The sequence below is a fragment of the Colletotrichum aenigma genome (genome assembly GCF_013390185.1).
Source record: "Colletotrichum aenigma strain Cg56 chromosome Unknown KSG_Cg56_contig06, whole genome shotgun sequence".
Lineage (NCBI taxonomy): Eukaryota > Fungi > Ascomycota > Sordariomycetes > Glomerellales > Glomerellaceae > Colletotrichum > Colletotrichum aenigma.
This window is the reverse complement of record NW_023500912.1, coordinates 4623708-4649378: the sequence shown is the minus strand read 5'-3', so window position 1 is coordinate 4649378 and position 25671 is coordinate 4623708. Positions and strand designations below refer to the sequence as shown.

The 25671-nt window shown below is 49.7% G+C and overlaps 10 protein-coding genes across 10 annotated transcripts; 4 read left to right on the top strand and 6 right to left on the bottom strand.

The window, feature by feature from the left end:
• Positions 1-957: 957 nt before the first annotated feature.
• Positions 958-1818, bottom strand: rutD-0 (putative aminoacrylate hydrolase RutD; the record flags this gene model as incomplete). The annotated part of the gene is made up of 1 exon (XM_037325521.1): positions 958-1818. The coding sequence occupies one exon, from the start codon at positions 1816-1818 to the stop codon at positions 958-960; it is 861 nt and encodes a 286-aa protein (XP_037177248.1).
• Positions 1819-4768: 2950 nt separating this feature from the next.
• Positions 4769-5308, bottom strand: CIH1-0 (Intracellular hyphae protein 1; the record flags this gene model as incomplete). Its single annotated transcript, XM_037325520.1, has 2 exons — positions 4769-5194; positions 5249-5308. The coding sequence occupies 2 exons, from the start codon at positions 5306-5308 to the stop codon at positions 4769-4771; spliced, it is 486 nt and encodes a 161-aa protein (XP_037177245.1).
• A 1696-nt stretch (positions 5309-7004) lies between these two features.
• tdiE-0 (putative methyltransferase tdiE) lies at positions 7005-9516 on the top strand (the record flags this gene model as incomplete). The annotated part of the gene is made up of 7 exons (XM_037325519.1): positions 7005-7126; positions 7184-7550; positions 7610-7626; positions 7690-7714; positions 7888-8186; positions 8289-8424; positions 8632-9516. The coding sequence occupies 7 exons, from the start codon at positions 7005-7007 to the stop codon at positions 9514-9516; spliced, it is 1851 nt and encodes a 616-aa protein (XP_037177246.1).
• Positions 9517-10374: 858 nt separating this feature from the next.
• On the bottom strand, positions 10375-11928 carry GIT1-0 (Glycerophosphoinositol permease 1; the record flags this gene model as incomplete). The annotated part of the gene is made up of 3 exons (XM_037325518.1): positions 10375-11586; positions 11638-11692; positions 11747-11928. The coding sequence occupies 3 exons, from the start codon at positions 11926-11928 to the stop codon at positions 10375-10377; spliced, it is 1449 nt and encodes a 482-aa protein (XP_037177243.1).
• A 1051-nt stretch (positions 11929-12979) lies between these two features.
• Positions 12980-15079, bottom strand: ACX1 (Peroxisomal acyl-coenzyme A oxidase 1; the record flags this gene model as incomplete). The annotated part of the gene is made up of 1 exon (XM_037325517.1): positions 12980-15079. The coding sequence occupies one exon, from the start codon at positions 15077-15079 to the stop codon at positions 12980-12982; it is 2100 nt and encodes a 699-aa protein (XP_037177244.1).
• Positions 15080-15859: 780 nt separating this feature from the next.
• nat (Arylamine N-acetyltransferase) lies at positions 15860-16677 on the top strand (the record flags this gene model as incomplete). Its single annotated transcript, XM_037325516.1, has 2 exons — positions 15860-16014; positions 16098-16677. The coding sequence occupies 2 exons, from the start codon at positions 15860-15862 to the stop codon at positions 16675-16677; spliced, it is 735 nt and encodes a 244-aa protein (XP_037176722.1).
• A 1739-nt stretch (positions 16678-18416) lies between these two features.
• On the bottom strand, positions 18417-19247 carry CGCA056_v010268 (uncharacterized protein; the record flags this gene model as incomplete). The annotated part of the gene is made up of 2 exons (XM_037325515.1): positions 18417-18952; positions 19004-19247. 2 exons carry the CDS (start codon positions 19245-19247, stop codon positions 18417-18419), a joined length of 780 nt encoding a protein of 259 aa, XP_037176721.1.
• A 1050-nt stretch (positions 19248-20297) lies between these two features.
• On the top strand, positions 20298-21063 carry CGCA056_v010267 (putative N-acetyltransferase; the record flags this gene model as incomplete). Its single annotated transcript, XM_037325514.1, has 3 exons — positions 20298-20399; positions 20506-20988; positions 21037-21063. The coding sequence occupies 3 exons, from the start codon at positions 20298-20300 to the stop codon at positions 21061-21063; spliced, it is 612 nt and encodes a 203-aa protein (XP_037176714.1).
• A 191-nt stretch (positions 21064-21254) lies between these two features.
• CGCA056_v010266 (uncharacterized protein) lies at positions 21255-21505 on the bottom strand (the record flags this gene model as incomplete). The annotated part of the gene is made up of 2 exons (XM_037325513.1): positions 21255-21260; positions 21377-21505. 2 exons carry the CDS (start codon positions 21503-21505, stop codon positions 21255-21257), a joined length of 135 nt encoding a protein of 44 aa, XP_037176713.1.
• A 930-nt stretch (positions 21506-22435) lies between these two features.
• On the top strand, positions 22436-24520 carry CGCA056_v010265 (uncharacterized protein; the record flags this gene model as incomplete). The annotated part of the gene is made up of 1 exon (XM_037325512.1): positions 22436-24520. One exon carries the CDS (start codon positions 22436-22438, stop codon positions 24518-24520), a length of 2085 nt encoding a protein of 694 aa, XP_037176716.1.
• Between the last annotated feature and the right edge of the window lie 1151 nt (positions 24521-25671).

The following is a 25671-nucleotide window of genomic DNA, read 5'->3' as shown; positions in this document are numbered from 1 at the left end:
GAAACAGCCACGCTTTCATTCATGATCGGTCATCCTGCACCGCAGCCGGGTGACAAATCAACGGAGAGACTGGAAAGAACAGTCTCGTTGATGGGTGATCCCCAAAAGTTATTCTGGTGTGGCAGTGTAGGCTCTGGCCTTGTCGCAAAGATCAGCAACAACTATATTTCTTGCTCCGTCCTGTTACTGGTCGCAGAAGCAATGGCGATTGGTGTCAAATCGGGTGTTGACCCAAAGATACTCCAAACAATCATTCACAATTCAACTGGGCAGTCTTTCATGGGAGACAATGTTTGCCCAGTGCCCGGCGTGGTGCCTCACGCACCAAGCAGCAATGATTGGCGGCTGGGGTTCAAAACTCAAATGTTTCTGAAAGACCTTTCACTGGGAATAGAAGCATCCCGACGTCAAGGTCTCAAGCCCTCAATGGCAGAAGCCGCTTATGCTGTATTTGAGGAGGCAGCAAAGAATCCCCGCTGTATTGTAAGTGATGGCACATGCACATCTTGACTTTTTATGTTAGGCTAAAATGGGTTCATCACAGGATCGTGACGGATCATCTGTATATCTTCACATTACGGGGGAAGACAAGGATTAGAACCACTTTGTCGGACATTCAGACGTGAGCTCAGCATGCTGTACACATGTGCGATTCGCAATTAAAAAGCCGTTCTCTTAATCCAAACCTACCTAGTACTATGTGTCTTAAATATGTCTCCAAGAAACCCCCGGAAAGGATGAATGTTATCACATTTTGACCTAAGTTCATAGAAGCTGCTTCTTCAGTCAATGTAGAGCACCAATCGGGATTTGAAGACATCGAGACTGGTGCTCGAACTGGTCCACAGAGGCTTAATGCCACTCATGTTAATGAACATGACTCGTCAAATACCGATTCGGTGATCAGGGGCTTCATGAAGACAATTCAGATATTAAACTATCTCTATTTTGTTGAATTTAAATCTCTTTGTTCTCGATATGCTGAAGAAACGTCAGTATTTTAGCAAGACAGGCTTCGGCGGCTTCTGCGTATATCTCATGACCCTTGGAATCGATGATGCCAAGCTCTGCTTTGGGCACTGTCGCTGCAAGTTCCTCCATGGAATTTACTGTCACCAAAGCACTGTTCGTGGGTGATAGAATGAGCATCGGAGCGGTGATGCTTCCCAAAAATGGCCGGGCGTCCAATCGACTCAGAAAGTCCGCATAGCTTGCCAGCCCTTCCCCATCACTCGCGGCCACCTTTTCAATCCACCAGGCTAGATACTCAGGGTCATCATTGGCGACTGTCCCATTCGCGGTAGCAAGACGCCTAGCCCATTCTCGGGACCCTAGTTGACGGCAGGCCTCGGGCCAAGACCCTTTGCCAAACGCCAGAAACTCCTGGGCAGATTGCGGCAAGTGAGTGGGAGACGAGCAAACAATGACTGAGAGCACACGCTGAGGGTATTTTGCTGCAAATATCTCGGCAAGCATCCCACTAGTTGATTCTCCAACAAAGTGGACCTTCTCTATATTCAACTGATCCAAAGTGTCCTTGATCTCTTCCATGATGGTGGCAAGTGAATAGTCGTAGGCGCCATCCTGGCCAGGTTCCGGATAGCTCGACTCTCCATGACCGCGAAGATCTCGCCGGAGTACGTTGTAATGTCGCGATAAAGCCGGCACCCAGTGGTAGAAATGATCAGCCGTGCGAGCGAAGCCATGTTGCAGTAGAATTGTCTCTGCAGGTCGCCAGGGGTCAACAAAACTGTCCAGTACGTAGGCTGAGACCTGGCCATTCGGGTGGCGAATGGTCTCGCGTTTGGAGGCCGGCATGTTGATAGGCTGTGATGTTTTTTGCCTGCTCTGTTTTCACTGATTAAATTGAACACAGTATGTTTCCTCCGGTCAAGACAAAACCAAGGTACAATACTTGTACATAGAAAGCCTTAGAACAGCCAGATACCTTGGCTCAACCCAGATCAGTCATTCCCGTCCCTGCTTCTCTCGTCGTCGTGAGTGGAGGTCGTTTGAATGTGGGGTAAAGGCGCACACCGGTAGCAAGAAACGTACTTAGGTACTAGTTATTTACCTACCCCACATGGACTTCAGCTTGGTGACATGCAGCAAACCAGGTAATTGTGTGTTTGCGGGGAAGGAAGGGCTAAATTTGCGGAGTGCGTGAGCGTGGGAGCCGCACTCTGGTAGAATATGGGGTAGGTCACATCCTTCCCACGCTGATGACGTAGATTTTCAGGGTGTAATTCTCATCTCAAGTATGGGCAAGCTTCGTAATCAGACAACTTACAGATATCTTTAACTTCGCCTAGAACAAGTTTACCCTTTACAAGAAGTTCTTTGACTTTAAACAGTTGCATGCTGAAGAGTTCCTAAAGAATAGACTCACTAACTCCGCAGAGTTTGTTTCCAGAAGCTTCAAGTTATCCCTCAGATCATCACGACTCCACTTACAAGTCAAAATGTCCGTTTTCGACAATCCAATCCCCCATATCATTCTACTATCTTCTGCACTTTTATTGGTCTTTGCATTCGCCCTCCCATCTCTAATCGAAACCTTGTCCTCTTTGAGGAGATTACCAGGTCCCTTTCCAGCTCGTATCTCACGGCTATGGTACTTGAAGCAGGTTAGCACAGGAAACTTCCATCAAGTCAATATTGACCTTCACCGGACGTACGGTAAGCCTAAGCTCCTGTTCCAGCAGACTTTTAGGATGAGTGTACTCATAAACTAGGCCCTATTGTGCGCGTAGCGCCAAATCAGTATAGCATCGATGATCCGGGTGTGATCAAAACTATATATGGAATTGGCAAGGGATTTCCAAAGGTAGTACTTCGCTTCGATTCGCTCACTAAGTCTCCATCTGTTGACAAGACTCGATCGATTCCCTAGGCAGCATGGTATGAAGCCTCCAGCGCACCCAACCCGCCTTGGTGCGATCTTTTCACGGACCGAAGCAGCGCGCGTCACGCTGCTAATCGAAGAATTGTGGCAAACCTCTACTCCGTGACAACTCTCAAAGACATGGAGCCAGAAGTGGAAGACTGCATCAGACAGTTTGTGTCTCGCCTTACACACCTGTCAAAGTCGGGTGGGATTCTTGACTTGCAATTCTGGATGCAATGCTACGCATTTGATGTCATCAGTCAAATTACTGTGGGTTTTCCTATTTCCTGGAGACTGTCTGGAATCGTTTTGACTTTCTTGTTCACATACAGCTTGGAAAACGATTTGGGTTTCTCGATTCCGGGAAGGACAATCTGGGCATGTTCAAGAGCCTTCACGCTTATCTCAAGTACTGCGCGCTTGTTGGTATTGAGCATGAACTTCACCGCCCCCTTTGGTGGCTTATTACCAAACTGCCTGCAGCCGGGTTGATGCACGTTGCGAATTTCACCACTCGCGAACTCGAAAACGGAAGACAGGTTTATGACAACGAAAACCTCGACAAAAGTGCCGTGCGGAAAGACTTCATGTCAAAATTATTTCGTCTGCAAGATGAGAATCCGGACAAATTTCCTTCCAGCGCGATTTTCGCCACTTGTATGACCAATATTTGAGCTGGCTCTGATACTACATCGATCTCCCTTTGCGCCATTTTGTACGACCTCATAACCAACCCAAACGTCCTCGACAAGGTGTGTTATTCTCAGCGAACATTGGTAGAAGTTCAGTTGTGAAGGCCATGCTGAAGGCAGTCTAGTTGCGCCAGGAAATTGATGCCACATTCGCAGAACTTGGGGATCCGGAATTCATCCCATTCAAAGCTGCGCAAGCATTATGTTATCTACAAGCCTGCGTAAAGGAGTCATTGAGGTTACACCCTGCAACCGGGCTTCCTCTAGCGCGTGTCGTCCCAGCAGGTGGATCAACTCTCGCCGGAACGCATTTCCCTGAAGGAGTAAGCACGAACAAGTTCCAGGTCATTGAACTATTTGCGTCTGCTAAAATGAGAAACGCAGTCTGTAGTTGGAGTGAACACGTGGGTTTTACATCGAAATAGTAGTATATTTGGGCTTGATGCCGACCGATACCGTCCGGAGAGATGGCTGGATGACGACAAAGACAAGCTTTCTTTGATGGAGGCTAACTGGATCCCGGTATGTCAACATATCTTTTCGATACGTGAGTAGTTGGATACGAGCAGCGCAGCTACTGACTTTCGCATCCGATAGTTTGGAACAGGTTCCAGAACTTGCATTGGCAAGAATGTTAGCCTGCTCGAGATTAACAAACTGATCCCTGTTTTGGTGAAGAGTTTCAACTTTATTTGTGTGAACTCCCAGACTGCAAGGCACGAGAACTACTGGCTGGTCAAACAGGTCGGCATTCATTGCAAGGTGTCATCAAGAGCTGCAGAGGATGCGTAGCATACAACATGGAAGTCTGTAGCAGAATTATCACTCTATGATGACGAATGCCATTGCTCTCATGCAACTCTGTGTTTGCACGTGAATAAGTCCGAGAAGGTCTTCCCATCCGAAGGACGTGGAGCAACAAAAAATGACTGGAGTGAAAGTCTCAAGGTGGCCTTTGGAATAGGTATGCCAAAGAATAAGCAGAGTGAGCTCGCCGGCGCCGACGCGCAACACTACGCTCATCCATTCTACACAAGGCATAGCACCATGTAACCTTTTGCACGATGTGATGAGAATGACAAGTATCCTATTATTGTCTTTCTATGTATTATTCAAAAGAGACCTCAGGTGGGCATGGAGCATGTGAACTCTTCGCACCAAGCGAAAGGCTTCAAGGTATTTAAGGTATTTAGCAAACAGGGACCTTGATGACCTGGCCGACCTGGAGGCTCTCAGCAGCGACACCGGGGTTGGCGCCAGTAAGGGAGTCAGTGGTGATGCCAAGGCTCTGAGCAACAACGAAGAATGTGTCGCCAGACTTTATGGTGTAGGTGGCCGGTCCGCCTGTAACGCAGGTAGCCTCCCCAGTGGGGGTGATGCAGGAGGTGTTGTCGGGGTTGCAAACGTCGACGGGGACCAGAAGGACCTGACCAGCAAAGATGACGTTGGGGTTCGCAAGCTTGTTCTGCCACGCAATGTCGCAGATACCAGAGTTGTAGCGCTGCGCGATGGTGGTCAAGGTCTGTCCGGCCTTGACAGTGGTCTTGTGGAAGTTGCCAATCTTGCCGCAAGTGGCAGAGGGAGTCGCGGTGGCGGCAGCGGTAGGAGTGGCTGCCTATGAGCTGGTTAGTTGCTTCTTTTGGATGCAAAGAAGAGTGACATGACGCACAGGAAGAGCAACGACAGCGCTGGCAGCAGCGGCAAGGACAGTGAAGATGGAAAACTGCATTTTGGAGAAAGTTGTTGATTAATTATGTAGTAATTAAGAGGCAGGAAGTATTGAAATGAGTGGATAGATTTAGCAGATCAAAGTTTGAGAATAGTTGTTGGAGGTTTGTGGAAAGAACGACGAAGTTGGTTGGAGAGCCGAGGAAAAGAGGACTACCCCAATGAGGGATGCGAACGCTGCAAATAAATAAGCCATCAACGAGGAGCTGGAACTCGAACCACCTCTTGGGAAACTCCGATGATCCCGCGTTGTCTCGCGAGTTCGCGACGCCGGAAATGGCTTCATCAATTTAGGTTCATTTGCGTTCGCCGATATCCGTATTCACCAGCGTTGGAAATGAGCTCACCTCTTTCTAGTGGGGTTTCTTTTCAGTTGCTAACCACGATAAACCTTAGCATGTCGAATTGACTTTCGAGCTGGGTTGTCCTTTTGGGTTGGAGGCTAGCATCCCTGTCGACGAGTCGTGTCAACGCACTCTGTGTGCAGAGTCATGCAGAATTTGAGAATTTCATTTGTCCACCAATCTCAACCTGGACCTGGTTTCACCAGCTGTCTTTCTCCCGCCTTGAGCCCAGCCTTACTCTGTCTTTGCAATCACATCATGAACGTGAGTCCGAGTCCCGCGCGCCAAGCGATTAAGTGAGGTTATGGTCGTCTCCGTTTGCGCTAGCCGAACCTCGCCATTACCACATCGTCAGAGGCAATTGGTCTTAACAGGAGTAAGATCTACCTTAGGAAGCTTGTTAACGATACTGAGGACCAGCGGAGTGAATGGGTGTAAATCCCGCACTGACTGGGAGCAGAGAGCCCTGACAATTGGTCACGACAATTCAGCGTGACTCGTACGCCGCGAAAGAAAACTTCCGGGTCCACTCCACACGTGCCAAATGATTGGGACTCTGCTGATATCCCAACATAGGTAGTCAACTGGCTTGAATATTGGACAGTAGCGAGACTCTGAAAGGCAGGGCAGTGAAATCTTATCTTTTACAGGTGCCGATGTATGAGCTGGTAACTTTAATACATTAAAAAGGTGTGCTTTGTGTCGATTGTATAATGGAGTTGTCGGAAACTATAACATAGCTCTGGTCAAGCTTGTTTTCGCAATGGCAATCGGAGTTCGCTTCAAGATCAGAAAGACAGATTGCTGTAGGCAAAGTCTTGAAATGCCGGTGCAACAAAATCTCGGTGAGCCCGGTCTTGGTCCGCATGGCTGGTTCTCGGCCGTATCTTCCGAACTGCGCTCCACAGATCCCGGGATCTTCTGCTGCCCAACTGGAGACCGTGTTGGCCCACCTGCACGGGTGGATTTTTCTTTGCCAGACACCGCCAGACAGCTTCCATTAAGGACGTGTCTGACTACTGCCCGAGTGTCAAATGAGTTGAGTCTTGCAGTTGATACGCCGGTAGGAATAATGAGTACTCTTCATCTTAATCTCACTACTTGTTCATCGATCCGGAAGTCAATCATCTGTGGAAATCACAGCCTAGTATCTCATCTCAACTACCCACCGCTCATTGTTAACAGATAAAGACTCGACTATCTTACCGCGTACTAGCAATGTAAAAAGTGCGGTCTTCTGAATGGGGATTCCCTTAACTAACAGGTGATGCGCAGAACTGAAACTTATGGCTTTCTCAAGTGCCACAAGCAACAGGCAGTACTCAGTGAAACATCACCCACGTCTTCGAAAGGATGCATGAGATCGATGATGTAGAGAGCTCTTGGGTTGGTGTTCCAAAGTATGATTACATCTTCTGTCGGTATATGGTCGTCGCTATCGCAGACTGGCCTAAACTCATCCAGAATATTTACCAGTACGTCTTGATTCCTCGTTTGAATGCACAGGCCATGTTCTTTCTGATGCTGTTTAGTCATTTGAACCCTGGTGGCTGGGTTGAATTTCAGGAAATGGGTGGTTTGTACTACTCAGAGGACAACACGTACGTCGAGGAAATCGCTGTCTTCAAGTGGAACAGAAAGTTCCTCGCGGCATGCGACGCTATGGGACGCACTGCACGCCCTGGTAGCCAGGTTGAGAGTTGGCTGCGCAGCACAGTGTTCGATAATGTCGAGTCTCAGAAGTTCAAGGCCCCGAGTGGGCAGTGGGCCAAGGATCCGCAACTCAGAGATGTGGGTATGATTTGTCTCAGTCAGCTACTTGACGATCTCGAAGGCTTTACTCTTAAGCTCTTTTGTGGGTTCTTGGGTAAGACTCAGGAGGAGGTGCTTGTTGTTACGGTCAGCTATCCGACAGTAGGGTCTGCTAACAGAAGCTGGGGATTGATACGTTCTAACAGTACACTGGGTCGTGGTCGTAGGTCGTAGTTCGTAGGCTGTAGTAGATCGGGTCTTCAGAGGCTAAGGTGATCAGTCTTAGACTCAACAAGTGGTTCGCAGTGAAGGTAAGTCAAAGCACCCACTTTTCGACCACCCCTGCATTTCGACCACCCATAAAATGCCGCCCAGCCACCCCATTAACTACTATACCCAATTTTCAAACTACCACAACATTTTCAATCCTTCATCAATTTCCATCATTCTTTCAGAATATCTTTTTTATTATACAATGAAACAGTATACCGAAAATGAGGTTATCCAGGCGCTTAACGACATCAAAAATGGTATATCTACTCGCACTGCCTCCAAGCGATGGGGTGTGCCACGATCAACGCTTATAAGCCGTACCAAAGGCCACCAACCAAGGCAAGAAGCATTTCAAGACCTCCAGAGGCTCTCTCCTGGCCAGGAGGCCAGCCTGGCCACTTGGGTGACTGCCCAGGCAGACCTTGGGCTGCCACCAACCCATCAACAACTGAAGGACTTCGCCCATCGCATCCTCCAAGCCATGGGGGACACCCAACCTCTTGGCAAGAGGTGGGTAGATGGCTTTATAAGAAGAAACCCATCTATCAAGGTCCAGAGAAGTCGATCTATTGATTCGAGGCGTGTTAATAGGGCATCTACTGAGGTTATCAGGGACTGGTTCAAATATCTCGCCATACCTCACATCCAGGCCATCAAACCAGCCAACAGATATAATATGGATGAGACTGGTATCCTTGAGGGTAAAGGGGATAATAGGCTAGTGCTAGGCAGTGCTGCGACTAAGTCAGTAAGGAAGAAGCAGCCTGGTTCGCGAGCCTGGGTATCTATTATTGAGTGTATATCAGCTGGGGGCGCTGCTATCCATCCCTTGGTTATATATAAGGGCAAGACAGTTTAACAGCAGTGGTTTCCTCTAGAACTTGGCCTATATGATGGATGGGAGTTCACATCAACAGAGAATGGGTGGACTACTGATGCTACTGCTGTTGAATAGTTAGAAAGGGTCTTTATCCCCCAAACCAAGCCCTCTAGCCCTAACCAAGCTAGACTCCTTATCCTAGATGGCCATAGGAGCCATACGACGACAGATTTTATGTGGTTATGCTATACCAATAACATCTATCTGTTATTCTTGCCTCCACATACCTCCTATGTCCTCCAGCCACTTGACCAGTCAGTCTTCAGCCCTGTCAAGGCAGCATATAGGAAAGAGCTGGGATATCTTAGTCAGTGGATCGACTCTACTGTTATAGGCAAAAGGAACTTCATTTCCTGCTATCAAAAGGCTCGCCTAGCTGGGCTGACTGCAGGCAATATCAAGAGTGGCTGGAAATACACTGGGTTATGGCCTGTTGCTATTGCAAAGCCGCTTATGAATGGGCTGCTGGTTCAGAAGGCAACATCATCAACAACAACACCATCAACACCACTCAACAAGGTTGCCAGAGATAAACATATAGCCCAGGATGCCCATGGTATAGAGGGCTGGGCGTCAGTCTCATCTGCTGTGAAGTGGTCTACGCCAAGGAAGGTGAAGGACCTAGGGGACCAACTACATATATTCAGCCAACTAGAACAAAACATCGCCACACAACGCCAGCTCTTCAGGAAGGTAAAAGAAGGCTTCCAAGAGCAGTCCTTTGCCCTAGCTACCGCCCAGCAAAAGATAGAGCTTCTAGAGGCCAAGGTTGCCAACACTGCTAGCAGGAAGAGGAAGGCTGTTCAGTTGGACCCAAATACGAAGTTTGCGACAATCAAAGAGATACGGCAAGCCCAGATTGAGGCTGGCGAAGCTGAAAATGATTCAGATGAATCCAGCGCATCTGAATTACCCAGTGAGGCCGAAAGTTGCATTATTGTGGCTTCAAGAGGTAGTTGATAATTAATTGAATAAAGTGGTGGTGGTTGCGATGGCGTCAATTCATGGCGGTCGAAAAGCAGGGGTGGTCGAAAAGTGGGTGCTTTGACTTAAGCTGAGAGTATCCGTGAGGATGAATACTAAGTTGATTGCTGAAGAGCTATGGACGTCTGACCATGAGCCAGGCTCAGGGTCATACTATATATAAGTCTTACATGAACAGTCCTGCTTGTCCATGAGCGCTGTATCCCTTGTCACTATGAGCGCTCATTCTAGAGTGGGATGAGCGCTCATTCTGGTATCCACTGAGCGCTCATTATAGGTCCCTTATCTATGCCTATTTCTTATCATCACGTGACTTATACCATAGTTCTTCCGTTCCAAGTGAGTCCCTGTTGTTCCTATGATCCTGCAGTACAAATGTCTTGTCCCAGCCGCCCGACGCCCAAGTGGGTCGGTCAACTGTTATCCATGCATAACGGGTCGTAACACTTGTCATGCTCAGCCATGTGCGCAAAGAGTTGAAGTCGGGGGCAGCTCACATCTTGGTCAGCCAGCAAGTTGCTGCCTTCTTGCAGTAACTCCATATAATTGTATAATTCGGGACTGACCATGGCTCTAGGGATGTCCTTTATCCACAAAAGCCATCGATGGAGGCGAAAGATACTATTGCCTGATGTTTGGGGGTTGGCCGCTGTGGTTCGTGGGCTAAGACTTCAATTTTGCCATCTACAAGTGCTGTTGGCTGTATACAAGGTTCCATGCAGCTCAATCAGGTCGTTCTCTTGGGCAGTTGATTTTCTTGCTGGGCCTTTCTGCCCAAATTGTCCCGACTCACCCTTCCGCGAATCCAACTTTCTCATGTGATGCTATTGTCTCTTATATCTTCTTGGCACTGCCCTCGTGTGCGACTTCAACCTCAGGCTTGTCTCCAACCACGCCTGGAGTGTCCTTTTCTCCCATTTCACCGTCCCAGCCCTGGCTGAGTAGATACGCGTGGAACCTGGCGTCCTCTTCTGAGAGATCGTCACCTTTAAGGTTCGGAACGAAGAAGTAAGTCACCAGAACGCCAACAACTCCACATATGGCCGCGATGATGAATGTCCAGCGCTTTCCAAGACTAGCCTGTATTGGTGTGAAAGCCTGTGTTCCGATCGCTGCACCAGCTTTGCCCACTGCAGCAGAGAGACCGTAGCAGGTTCCGCGAACTGCGGTTGCATAGGACTCTGAAGAAAGCAACCCAAGCATATCACCCGGTCCCATGTTGCCAGAACTTTGCATAAGGCCGTAGAAAACTACGAAAAGAGGTAGAATCTTGGTGATTTGGTCGTATGCCACCCCAATTATCAGGCCAAACACAAGATAGCCAGAAAACCCCAGCATCATGACGTTCTTGCGGCCGATTCGATCGCATAAGTATGCACCCAGAAGAACACCGGGCAGACCTATAGCGCCGAGAAGGAGTTGGTACTCTGCAGTAGACTTGATGCTGGAGTTCTTGACGACAGATGAAATAATGACACCGGAGAAAACGCCGTTTGGGAAGGTGACAAAGTCGTATAAGAACCATGCACCAGCGGTTCCTATGAGGCGCTTCCAATAGTATCGAATTACCAATCTGTATGGCACATGACGTTTGATTGCTCCGCGGCGGTATAATTTGGAGTTCAGCATTTTCAGTCGAAAGTAGAATACTGTCAAAGGCAGAGCGCATCCAATTCCGAAACATACGCGCCAGATAGTCGATAGGTGTTGAGGCCCAGCGGCGGCAGAGAATACAATGAGAAAGATGCTGACTGGCAAAGGCCCGCCAAATGACAGCGGCAAGTTCGTGACGAGGATGAAAATCGGGCCCCTGTTCTTCAGAGAGTGTTCGTTCGCGGCTTCTGATGCAGATGTTGAAGAGGCAGGATACTCTCCACCAGCACCGAAGCCTATGATGCCACGAGCGACAGTCATCATCCAAAACATGCCATCAATGGTGACTCCACTGGCTGCAGTTGCGAGAATCGACCCCAAAACAATCAAGGCGGTCGTCAAAATGATGGCGAACTTGCGCCCAAGGTAGTCGCAGGTGAGGCCAATAGTAACCTGGCCGATGATTTCGCCGATGAGAAGAGAGTTGGAAACTCAAGTGCTGACTTCGGACGTGTACTGTTGAGGATACTCCGCCTTGAGGACGACGTTTGTCATAGTCCTATGGAGTTCAGTCAACAAATCAAGCAGTCTTTTCATCCGCATAAAAGCTTACATCAGGTTGTTCTGATACCCATCGCTAATCAAAGCAAAGCCGGCACAGGCAATAGTGAAAATGTCGCTCCATGACTGCTTTCTAGCAGAAACAATTTCCGCCGGTGGCTGGCGGTCCGTATCGCTGGCAGCTGCAACAACGTCGGGGACGAGTTCCTTCGTAGGATCATTCGTTGCAGACATTTTGATAGATGGTTGGAAAGCAGAATTAAACATTCAACATCAATGGCGAGGTGAGGTTTTCCGTCTTATATGATTACCTAGGCTGTGGAGGTGGGCACACGACGGAGGACCAAAAGGGAAGATACGAACTGAGCCCAATGTCTTGAGATGTGACCCTCCAGCCCTGGTGATGCGATTCTTCCCTTGTGATTGGTCCCATGTTTCCTGTCGGACTCCTGCCGATGCGTTGCAGTCAACGTCAGTGACGCTCCAACGGATTCATTGTTGTAGTGGATCTTTCAAATGGCACACGTGGAGAGTCTCCGCGACTCTAATTCGAGACATTCTTGTTCAGGGCCCGCTTCGACACGCAAACCGTGACGGGAACTACTGCATAGTAATTCCAGCGTGGGGTCACATTCGAAGCCGACTTCCGGGCAAGCCTCAGGAAGCCAAGACGAAACAAGCATTATTCCACGTGCTGCAATTCACTAACCCCACTTTGAAAAGATGCGATTCCTTCGGCACGTTATTGCCGGTCGACTCTCCGGCTAGAATCTCGGGTTGATTACGTCTCGTTGAAGTCAAGCTTACTTCTGCTGAAGAAATCGCTTGGTGTTTCGAGTCAAACTGAGAATTGCAACTACTTTTGCTTTGAGCCCCGTCGAATGGCTGTCTTACCAAACCCAGTGTGGAATCCTCGTCAGAGTCATACGGCAGTCAACAAGGTGCGCCTCCAGGCGGCAAACTGCGAAGAAAAAAGTAAGAAGGGAAGAAAGGTAGATTGATCGCAGAGGTTTCAACGCTCCGTGGCCACTGATTGTTGCGTTTTAAATGTGATCCGAACAGATGAGTTGGACGAGAGCTTTGATGACACCATACCATATAATATGGACCGAAAGCAGAGAAATTGTGCACCATTTGCGGCGAGTTGTTCATGACCAATCAAAGCTTCTTCAATGTTATTTCAGTCTACAGAACCCCAGCGCCGAGCGAAACCAACTGTCTACCACTCTCTACAAAAAGGAAGTCTAGGTCTAAACGACCGTCTGTCTATAAACCTGTCCCATAATTACAATTTGCTTCTCAGGTTCTTTCTCTCGTCCTTCTTGAACAGCACCTTGCTGTTCGGGTAAGGGTCAAAGGTGACGCTGTTCAACGGGTTGTCCTCGCTGGCCCGTTTGAACATGTCCTCGTAAACCTTTCCATCAAATCTGCCAAGACTGCTGTCAAGTACCCAATCGTCGAACTTCCACGCGTCGACCAACCGCACGGCATGAGGTCTGATCTCCTCAAGCAAGGTCATTACAGCCTTGGTTCTCGCAAGGGTGATCTGGCGGACGGTCACAGCCGCCGAGCTGTAGAACTCACTCGCCTCACGCTCGAGGGTTGTCAGGGCATACAATCTGAACAGCTTGTGCAGAAGCCCAACGGTATCCTTGTCCAGCTGATCGGTAGTAGACTTGTCGTTCAGCGCTTGGTGGAAGTTCTTAACCACCATGTACTGAGCGTGTGCGGTGCTGAGGCGCCAGAAGTCAACGAGCAAACTGTTCCAGGATTGCTTGTCCTCATCTCTGTGGCGAAGAGCCTCGAAAGTGAGGAACGAGACACGCCAGGCAAATGCTGAGACCAGGTCCTCGTCAGAACCTAGCACGTCGAAAGCCGCACCAATATCGCGGCGGCGCAGGAACTCGGTAAGGATTCTTGTGGTATCATTGTTTCCAGCCTTACCCTTCAGTACCGCACGTGCTGACTTCAGCAAGTAACGAGACACTTGCTGCGTGAGCATGTAGTTGTCGCCCTCCCAAGTCAGTGTTGGAAGATAGTCAGCATACCAGCTGCCGATGCCGCTGAAAGATGAGTAGCCGTGACCGCCACAGGCACGACGGCAGACTTCGAGGCCCTCGCCCGCAACGGTTGATCCATACGCCTTCAGGGCGCAAGATGTGGCATGCAGGTCGGCAAGCAAATCCGTTCCGGGGTTCAGCTCTTCAGGGCCCGGGTTCCGAGCAGAATCGCTGAGCTTGCCAGCATCGGCCTTCATGCGCTTCTGGTTCTCGTTGTACAAGTTGATCATACCGCGACCGGTGAAGTGCAGCGCGAATGTCGCGGCGAGAAGTGGCAGCAGTCGGATCTGTACCATGGTGTAGTTGAGGACCTGGTTCTCACCAGGCTCGTTCGCAGGTGCGTCTCGGTCTTGGAATTGCCGGCGAACAGCACAGTAGCGGGTGGCAATGGTAACACCCTTAGCCAGAACGGAGCCTGCTTGGAGGACGATGTTCGAGCGCACCCAAGTGAGAGTGCCATAAACCAGAGATGGGTTCGCGGGCCTACTGTACTTGCTTGTCTGCGGGTCGACTGACGAGAAGCGGGCAAGCATGTGGTTGTGTGGGATCTTGACGTTGTTCAGCAACAGAAATCCGTTATCCATCGTGTTGTAACCGAACTTGGGGCCGATATCGCCGACGTGCACATTCGGTAGAGGTTCGTGGCTGTTCTTGTCCCTAATAGGAACAACGAATGGGTGAGGGCCGAGGGCTTTGCCGTTGATGATTAGCTGGGCCATAACCACAGCGTGGGTAGCCATCTTTCCGAGAGAGCCAATCCACCATTTGGAGGCTGTCAGGTGGGGGGAATGCATGACAAAGGTCTTATCGGCAGGGTCCCATGTTGCCGTTGTCTCCAAGCCGCGGACGTTGGAGCCATGGCCGAGCTCAGTCTGAGCATAGCATCCGATGATCTCGTAGTTTTCGGCAGGCTCGAGGAAAATCTTGTGCTGCTCCGGAGTACCCTGCTCGCGGAGGGTAACGAGGAACATGCTGGCGTGCAGGCCATAAGGCGTGGGCTCGCTGATGAGCTCATTGGCAACCTGGTATTCATCGCGGGACCAGTTGTGCTGCTTGTTCAATTGGAATAGCCTCTTTCCTCTTGCCAGCGAAGCCTCAATGCGGCTCTCGCGGCCTCGGAAGTAGTTTTGCGTCTTGTCGAAAACGGGATCGGCCTTGAGGATGTTCAGTATCCTCTCGTTGCGCTCGAGAGCCTCGTTGGTGAACATGAAAGTGGCGAGCTGGTCGACATTGAGGTTGGACTTTGCCCTCTCCTGAGCCAGGAGCTCTGTGCCCTGGGGCCCAGAGGGCTGGAGCTTCTTGACCCAATCCGGGGTATTCGGCATGGTGATTGAGTGATTGCGGAGGCTGTGGAGTGTGGGATGAAGACTGCAGGAACTCTCTGGGGAAATGGAGGTCTCAGAATGGCACCGATAAGATTTTGTAGAAATTCCGTCTTCGGCCGTGCCGGCTACTCGTGAAGTCTAATGCTCATCAGGGGGCGTCTTCCGTCTCTCGGAGTGTTCTCATGACGCGCGCGCGCGAGAAGTGCCTCGGCTATTACTGTTTCGAGTTAGACCCAGTCCTCGACTTGACACGTAGACCGACAAGAGATCCGGGGTTTCAGCAGACTGACCCGCTAAATCTCGCGGCGCATCTCCCGATCATCGGACATGCTCGGTACTACGCTACGAGCCGAGGTGATATTGCCGTCTTATTACAACATCCGGGACTTCGGTCACGACACCGCCGGATTGACACGGCCCAGTTGTTGACTCACGGCCTGAGTCACGGACGGGGTTGGATCACATGTATATTTACCATGGCACCGTTCCGAACTCAATCGCATGTTCTGGACGCGTTTTTGCAGCTTTGCAGCCCTATGACTTGTTTTTCGTGTGTTTCGCGCGATTGCCAAGATGACCTCGGCGTATTCACCAGACCAGGTCAGTCTTTACTTAGAATGCATTGGCGTTCCTGAACGATGCCGCCATGAACCGCCTACTCTGGAGTTTTTGACAATGCTTCATATCCACACAATCTCAACGTTGCCTTACGAAAACCTGTCTCTGCATTACAACCCATCACACAACATCAGTCTCGATCCTCAGTACCTGTTCAGAAAAATGGTCACCGACAAGCGCGGACGCGGTGGGTTTTGCATGGAAATCGCGATTTTATACAACCATATCCTGCGGGCTCTGGGCTTTGATGCGTACACCGCTGGTGTCAGAACTCGACCACGCATTGAGGGCGTGCCAAAGGGCGACTTCCCAGGCTGGTAAGGCACTTAATTCCCCATTCATCATATCCGGCCCATATCCGGTACCAATTCTACCTCCCTCTGACTCCCCGCCTCCTCAGGGGTCATATTGTAAACATTGTGACATTCGCAGATGGTTCTAAATACCATTCAGACGTTGCGTTTGGCGGCGACGGTGCAACAAAGCCAATGCCATTGATTGAAGGCCTTGTTCACAAAAATCTCGGAACGCAACGAATACGTCTTGCGAAGGATTGGCTACCTACGCAAGCGCATCGAGTAGACTCCAGCAAACAGTGGATTTACCAATATCGTAACAATCCTTCTCAGCAGTGGAACTCTTCTTATGCCTTTGCGGAAATCGAATTTCTACAGCCTGACTGGGGCGTCGTCAATCACTGGATGAGCACACATCCCGACAGTAACCAGGTCCGCAACCTCCTCGTCGTGAAGTTTCTGCGGCGAACAATTGCTTCCAGCGATAGCAACGAGCAGGAGATCTACGGCAAGAAGATGTTGGTCAATGGTACTGTGAAGCAGAATATGGGCGGCAAAACGGAGTTTGTGAAAGCATGCGACACGGAGGAAAGTCGTCTTGAGTCTCTCGAGAATGTATTCGGCATCGTACTATCGCAGACCGAAAAGGATGGCATCCTAACGTCACCTTTGAGACTCGGGTGAGTACTATTTTGACCTATTCAACTTTCCTGTAGACGCTATTGAACGCCTCCCTCTTATTTCCCATCACGTCAATCAACGCCCTGGTCTTTTGGCTCTCCGGGATGACACGCAACAAATAATATTGCAAGTCATGGAGCCAGCAGGATCTCAATTTCCGCCACCCTTTGGCAATAGCGCCGTTAACCCAACTCAATATTAAGCTACCAAAGGTGCTGGAGTCTGGAGACCCCTTCGTTACCCATAACGAAGTCCCTTGACTCTTCACATTCCCAGGCACAATACACAAGCAATGTACGTTCTGAGTCTCGCGTTCGGCTTCTAACTGCGAGTGTGCGGAAAGGGTGCGAAATCAGGTTTGGACCCACGTTGTTTTGTTGGCAAGAGTAGAGAGCTGCAACTCTCAGTTCGTAATGGTGTTCTCGATGGCGGCTCTGATCTCCTTTGGGTTGCAACCCTTGCGTCCAAGATGATCGTCGAGACATGGTCGTTTCCTGTCAGTATCCTGGGCCTTGCAGCAGACGTCGCAACCTCATCTGCAAGATGGCCAAGGAGGAACACACCAAACCCATTACTCACGAGTTCCTCTGCGATGCCATAACCAATTCCTGCACTTGCGCCCGTCGCAAGTGCGTAAGTGGGCTTCAAACCCGGGCGCTGGTAGGACGATAGAGGCTGCGATGGTGCAGCAGTGTGGAATTGGATATTGTCGAAAAGTTGGATTCACAAACGTGCCGTGCTCATGCATCCTATGGCCACAAAGGCCCAGAGCCATTTTGGGATCTCCAGCTCGGTCAACTTCTTGAGATAACTTGCATTCATCTCCATGGCAAATTTGAGCAGCATTATGGGCGCAGTGAGGATCAAATAGAGTAAAAAGGGGGGTTTCCTGTCAAGCAGATTGGAAAAGGTCGTGAGGGGTTGAAAGGTCTGTTGAGCTTCTTGTCCTACAATTCAAGCGTGTCTCATCTTAGTCACCATTCGTGCTACTTCATTGAACCAAATTCGTCCTCCAGTCAAATATCACCATCGTTGACATTCTTTTTCCCGACTGCTCAGTGCAACGCCAACAGTCGTCATAGGACGGCAGCGTGCATTTTTGTGAAGGACATGTGTGCATACCTATATACGATTTTCTCGTTTGTCCGATGATCCAAGATCACGTCTAAAACGAGACAAGAAAGGCTCTCCCCGTTTTCATTATGAACTCGCCACGAGTAGCTAATGTTCGATCAGGCTGCTGTTGGTACTCAAAGTCTGACGAGGACAACGAAGAAGAACGGGGTTGCTGAACACAGCCCCAGCGACGTGACTCTAGAATGTGCCCCTGAAGGTCAGCCTCTGTGTACGGTCCTTCTGAAGCGCCATCTTAAGGAATAAGCGCGTAACAAGAAATACCCTGTGCCTCCTGTGCCTCTCTTGGCATGCGAAACTAGACGGCTCAGAGGAGCTGGCTTCTCCATCAGCTGCGATGCAGTGACCATAACTGAGCTGCCAAATCTCCACGACGCCAATGGAGCATGTAATAAATCAACTGAGGTATTTTCGAGTGCCATCCAGTACAGCGAATATCCCGATTATACTGTCACGTCACCTGGGTCAACTGCCAACCCTGTCACGCAGGATATACCTCGGGATTTCACGTACGACTCTGTGTGGAAGGCCGAGACTGGCTGCCCCAGCGACACGAAGAGTATAAGATTGGTCTCTCAACATTATACACTTCAGCCTGCGATCGTGGATTACCCTATTGTTGTTATCAACGGGTTATTGTTGACCAGCCAGATGATTCCTCTTGCCAAAAGCCCTGTTGTTACCGGAACACCCCTGCCTGTATGCTTTATGAAGGCCGCTTCAACCTGGTCGAAACTCATCTCATCGCTTGCAATTGAGAGAGCTTGGTTTCGTATGCCAGTTCTCTTGGGCCTGACCAGACCCTTGACTGCCCATCTGCCAATGTCTTTGGTGACTGTAACTTGCAATGTCTTCCCTCCCAGGTTATCTCTCCATCCAGTCATGCACAGTTGGCCGGGAAATCCCCACCAGGCATTGTCAGCAAACCAAGTTGGGCGAATGATAGTATAGTCCATATTATGCGTTTCGCCCTCTTTAGAACTACAGGCATTTTTAAGGTGCCGTTCAATGTAGAACTTGTCTGAAAATGTCTTGCAGTGTGAGGGGTCCTCGTCGCTCAGTTCGCGTCCACCACGGTCCACAGATGAATACACGAAGTAAGGTATGCCGTGGGCCACTGCGGCGTCGATAAATGCCTTTCCGTCTGGTAGCTCGGTTGGTCCATGGGCTTGGGCGAGGAAGACTCCCGACTGACTCAACGTTTCTTGGTTGAGTTGTTCGAAGATGGCATTGGGGTTGCCCAAATCCCCAATTATAATGTTGATTCCACGGAACTTCTCTAATAGGCGATCAGCAGCGATTCCGGCCGCCTGTCGAGTGATTGCGTAAACTTGAGTTGGAAGAATCTTGAATTCGGCATGCGTTAACAATGCGTCGACAACGGCACTACCTTGGCGGCCAGTGGCCCCCAGTACGATGAAAGCTTTGATTTCAGACATGAGAGCTTGGTTTCGCTGTTGAACGCGGACGATCTTCAGGGTGTGCTCTTGTCTTCCATCGCATTTTGATGGACTTCATCTCATTTTTATCCAACAATAGGATTGGTCCTATTGCATCCGGGGCATCAAGATCGTTGGCCTCTACGACAGTGAGAGTGCAACCAAAGGGCTCCGAGCAAGGAGTTACCGCGTGCAACTTTTGTCAGCATGGGAACAGTCGTCAGCTGTGGCGCTTTAGTATTGGTAATCAAGATTTGACTAAACCAATATTACTCGGGCTTTCTTTGCTTGTAACTCCCGACCCGCGCGCTTAGCCACCTAGACTATGCCTTTGCGGCCGCCCCTAAAAACGCAATTCAGATCCGATGCGAGCTCGAAGACACATGTGCAGTACGTGACGGGTACTTTGAGGAGTAATGGGAGAGGGTTGATCTAGACACCATACACTTAGTGAACGGTTCCCAAATGAGTAGGTAGTGAGGCAAGCCTTTCATGGAGACCACATCAACCAATGCTCCTCGTTTTGTGCGTTCTATGTCCCTTTCCAAAGGCACTGCGTCAAGTATTCATAAAGAACAGTGGTATATTTGAATGAGAATACAGCAATTAAGGAAACTTCGTTCCAGAAATGTTTATAAACGAAGCGACTTTGACTTCAATAAATGTCATCTCGATGGGCATTGCAAAAGAAACAAAGGTCTCTCACAGTACAAGTGATAGATTCTGCCCAGTAAAGATACAGTGCACAGGGCAATCAAAACTGCACCGAGCAACATTGGAGTTGTACCCCTCAACACTAGCCACCACAAGCCACTGCCTCTGCACCAGCACCTAAAGTGGCAGCCCAATGACAGGGCTCCTTCTGTAGAATTTCGGTGGACCCCTGGCCCAATTGGGGCTGTCATCCATGAGACCCCGCGTGTTGTGCTCCCTTCCATCAACATGACTCAACATGACTCAACTACGGAACGTTAAAAGACTCAAGTTCACCGAGCATCTAACCGCACAAGACTCTCCGTAAACTTATCCAAATGAGACTCATCTTACATTATGGCTGCATACATTCGAGTATTGTCGATTGATGACCTAGACCGATGCTCCGTCGTTGAATCAGCGGCTTTCCCGCCAGCGGAGGCAGCAACTCGCGAAAAGGTACGTAACCATCTCTGGACCGAAGACGATCTCGCAGACATCTTATTCCTCACTTCTCCGTCCTTTATATTTTTACCTTAGTTTGACGTTTGAGACGCTGTCCTAGATCGATTATCGCCTGAGTGTTTGCCCCGACCTTTGCTTGGGCTTGTTTGTCCCTGAGAACTCGACAATCGCCAAACCTGAGGGAGATATCCCGGTGTTCACTGCTCCTCCAACTGGTTCCGGCAATGACAAGCTTATTGCGCATGTAATAGCGACGAAGTCAACGTCGCGAGTTGTCAAGGATGAGGACATGTCTTTCCCCCCGACCTGGAAGACGGATCCCACTGCCCAGTACGGTGTTGGTCATCAGGCTGAAGGAAGAACCATCGCTCTTCACTCGTTGGCTGTGTCGCCAACTTACCAGAGATCTGGATTTGGAAAGAAGCTCATGAAGTCTTACATTGAGTACATGAGGCAGAACGGCCAGGCAGATAGGATCTCAATCCTTACCTACGACAGACTCTTGCCTTACTATCAAGCCCTAGGCTTCACGCACTACGGCAAGAGCGCCTCTGAGTACGCGGGCGTTGCTTGGCACGATCTGGTTCGTTTCTTGACGCCATTTCACAATACAGGAGCTTACAGACTTTAGGCATATGAATACTCGGCTGATGCCTAATTCATGTTTTCGTGATTGGCATGAGCGTTCGTTCGGGCTTCATCCACGCACTGCAGCATCCACATGGGACTAAGTAGTAAACGACAAAAGGGATGGAACACGCATATATCATATTTATTCATGCCTAAATAGAACATCCTCCCCTGGTATTGAGAACAAGCACTGCTGAAGTGGTAACCTACTTCTGTGAGCTAATGCTAACAAGCAAAGAAAATCACGATGTAGGCGTCTTATCACAGATGACGTACAGTTGGATGACATGCTACTCAATGCAGTCAATGGTGTCACAGCACACGGGTGTGTTTGTGCTGACATCCAAGCATCTGAAGCTGAGCTCTCCGCTGCATAGACCGTTCCGGGGTCCACATCTGGCGTTCACACCTGTGCTGAACGTGGCGAGGGCCGCAGTGAACGCTGCGAGGATTGTGTTCGAGAGCTGCATTGTGAAGTGAGAAAGCGTTGGCGGTGAAATGAATCGCAGTTGAGTTGGAAGAATGAAGAAGGCACGAACGAGATGAGTGCACTTGAAGGTTAGGTTGTGACTATGCAGGACCGACGTTGCCCAATTATAACATTTTCTTCATAACATTTTCTGGCGCGTGCCGAGTATTTCGCAGATATCATCCGACCAGAAGTAGCCGTATTTACGGAGGGCCATGACTACTTCTGGTTCATTCTGTCTCATCCATGCTCGGAGGAGTTCATCTTGTAATCGTGTCAGATGGAGTATGAAGATAGTTATTTTGCAATCAAGAATGGATATTCAACCCAATCAGTCCCTTGCAACCCGGTCTATCCTTAAGGTGTCGCAAATCGCACAAAGTAGAAGATCGTCACGCCAGGACTGATGTGCAACGACTCCGTCAGACCCAGTCTTTCCTCCAGTTTCAGGAAGCCGATGGGTGTGCCAAGCACAGTCCTGTCATCCAGAGGCAATAGTGCTCGTCTCAACATGATTCCATGTGTGGTAGAGCTGTTGATAAGGTAGATAGATAGATTGAGCCTTGCATACGTGGTATCGCTCGCTCCACGGAACGGTTTTGATAAAACTTTCAGTTACAGGCAGCTGCTCGGCATCCGTACCAATGCAAGTCATCGCAAAGCTTAATCCTAACTGCGCTAAGCTGCCGGCTATTGTAGCACATGATTCGTGTGCCCGCTGGCTCGTAGCGCTTCTGTTGCACGGGAACCCCCGCTAAGGCGCCCGGAACTTTGACGGACACATCACTGTTCGTCTCATGGTCCGATGTCTCAGCAGGTTTTTCAAAAGCTCACGTGGCAACTCTGGTCTATGACAGCTACTTCATCCTCATGCAGCCGGCGATTTCGAGAAAACACCTAACATTACGCATCCCACGACCGACTTGCCATCATGGTACGAACGATTGACCTCTTGAATGGTGACTTTACGGTCCACATCGACCGAACGACGGGTGCTGTCTTAGAGATTGTGGACCCTTCTTCCGACATTCCACTCAACTGGGTCAGTTCCCCAGCTAATGCACCCTGGCAGCCCCTGGGAAGTCGCTGGGGACTAGGCTTCGCGGACCTCGGTGCCAATCTACTGCATCGGGTGCACTGGAACAGTCCGCACATCGAATCCTCGGCTGAACACAATGCTACGGTCGCCAAGTACTGTTACGGCCCACTAGAGGTCCTTGTGCGCCGTCGTCTTGACAGTCAAACCGGTTCCTTCACAGAAACCTACGAGTTCACGAACAGGGGAACATCACCGCTTAATCTAGCTGCGAAAGGCGAGCAGTCCTTGGCAATTTACACGCCATTCAACGACCATTACACCAACACCACTGATTCTTTGGAAAACCGGACGCACGCACATGTTTGGGCGCATGGAGGCTGTTCATCATGGGTTAAGCTTAGTCAAATGGGCGGTCGCGGCCGTGACTTAGGCCTCGTCCTGACGCGAGGAGCTTTGTCGGGATACAGCATTGAGTCTCGAGATGAAGTAACCCATTCAAACACTCGGGGCGTCTTTCTTCTTCACCCGTCTATGCCGGTGCTGCAGCCGGGCGACTCCGGTGTCGTCGAGTGGACCTTTTTCTGGCATTGTGGTTGGGACGACTTTTTCTCTCAATGTGCCCGTCGGTCGAGTCAGTTCATCCATTTCGACATTCCAAAACACACTCTCGTCAGTGGGGAGAGCGCCACTATTCGCATGAGAGGCAGTTCGAAGGCTGTCAACTCCACAACTACAGTCAATGGACGAGAGGTCCTACAGACGAAAGACGGCTTTCATTATGTTCATGATGCAGGAGATTTTGGCGAGAAGACATTGCGGATTTCTACCGGAAAGGGGAACGACCGACGAGAATCGCTCATCTTCTTGAACACGGTCCCCAGCTACGATGACTTGATTCGAAGTCGGATCAGATTCATTGTCGATCACCAACAAGTCACGGACACCAACGATTTCTTACATGGTGCCTACATCGTCTTCGACAACCAAGCAGAGGCGCCCCCGTTCTACGAGACTCAACAGGATCGAAACGCAGGGCGCGAGCGAGTGGGGATGGGTGTTTTGATTGGTCGATGGCTGAAGAAACATCCCGATGCTAGATTGCAGGAGTCATTTTCGGCGTATTACTCCTTCGTATGCACAAAGCTTCAAGACAAGAACGGCTTCGTCTACGATGCGCCAGTTGGGACAGGTACTAGCAACCGGAAGCGCCTCTACAACTGGCCATGGGTTCTGCAGCTTCACTTGGTAGCTGCGGCAATCGCTATCCCGGCCGTTTTGGGTAAGGCTCCCATGGAGAGGTTCATGATGACCCTTGAGAACTTCTATGCTGAAGGTGGCGAGTCGCTCTATGCTATCGGGCTGCCCGTACTTGAGGGACTTCGAATGCTTCAGGCTTCAGGGGACGAGAAGTCATTTGAGCGAGCCAGAGATCTATTCATTGGGCACGGGCACAATATCCTTAGGCGCGGAACGAATTATCCCCCGTTTGAAGTTAATTTTGAACAGTCTATTGTTGCGCCTGCAGCGAACATTCTGTTTGAACTTTATCGATCAACAGGGGATAAAACTTGGCTTGACGGCGCCCAGGCTCAGCTAGAGGTCCTTCTCAGGTTCGCCGGAAAGCAACCGGACTACAGAGTTCATGACGTCGCCATTCGACACTGGGACGGGCATTGGTTTGGGAAAGATCGCATGTGGGGGGATACATTTCCTCACTATTGGAGTACTCTGAATTCGATTGCCCTGCATCACCAGAGCAAGGCAACTGGAGATGCAAGGGCTCAGAAACAAGCCGACGGAATTCTTCGAGCCAACATGGCACTTTTTACCCCTGAAGGTAGAGGGTCCTGTGCCTGGATTTATCCCACGTCCGTGAACGGGAGAGCTGGACATTACAAGGATCCGTATGCGAATGATCAAGACTGGGCACTCGCCCATCTTTTACAACTTGAGGAAGACAACTTGTTGTCGATTTAGCATAATAGCGTTATCTCAGAGGGCTAGCTTCCAGTATGCTTTTTTTTTTTCTGTTCTCTCCAATACACTCAGACATAGACTTGAATTACGTTAGGATTGATTACTGCACCTCAATCTGTTCGCGTCAATGGCATGTGTAACTGCGGCCAACTCACTCAAGCCGTTATTAGAGACAAAGTATTGCCAAACCTGCCTAGCACGTGCTATCGGTATTTCTTACGGTTTGACACGCGGGACAAGTCCATCCGGGGCAAGCTAAGATTGGAACAAAACTTCCTGATACTTGTACGAGGATCGCATGTAAGACGCCTTCGACGTCTAGGGCTGATAGCTGATAGTTTGAGCGCAGCCATCAGTCTTTGCATATGAATCCCGACATCGCTGGATTCCTTTGCAAGCCGGCTTTGAGATTAAGATTTGGGAAAGCGATTTCCGGCGCACACTTAACTGTGTGCGGTGCTTTCTTCTTCGGATCGCATCTCATTAGTTCGTCGTCAGTGTAAGTGGCGGCTGTACACAGCCGTTGCTAACCACATGCGTCCAACTGACTCGGCGCTAAGTTGTTGTACTGCACTGTCATAGGACCGCCTCCAATGTTAGGCTTCCTCGTCTTTCACCTAGTTGTCTACGCTTTTCTTTGATGACTTTTGGTGATCTGATCAAAGGAATAGGTTCATCAATTCCCATGTTCGGTTTCTTTTTTATACGTATCATACCGGCCATCATATTTCAAAAGTTGCTTGACAATGCAGGTTCACATTCATTTGCCCATCAAACCCTTCCAATAAAATGAGTGACTCACCACCGCATGTTTTTGAAGACAAGTCTTCGGTGGCATATGGCGTCGTTGCCTTCTTACTACTTTTGTCGGGTTTAATGGTATTCCTGCGATCGTGGACACGTGCAATAATTCATCAATGGGGGGCTGACGACTGGGTAGCCCTTTTAGCATTGGTCAGTTCTCAAGTGTGCTGGGTATTGGCCATGGGAAGTTAACAATCAGGCAGTCAATGATTTTTGCTTGCGGAATCAGTATCACTCAAAGTAAGTTGACCCGTACGAAAATCTCCGGCAACCATGACGATACTTATAGATACGTCCCTCTCAGTGACCAGATATGGGCTGGGCCGGCATGCTTCGACTCTGTCGCC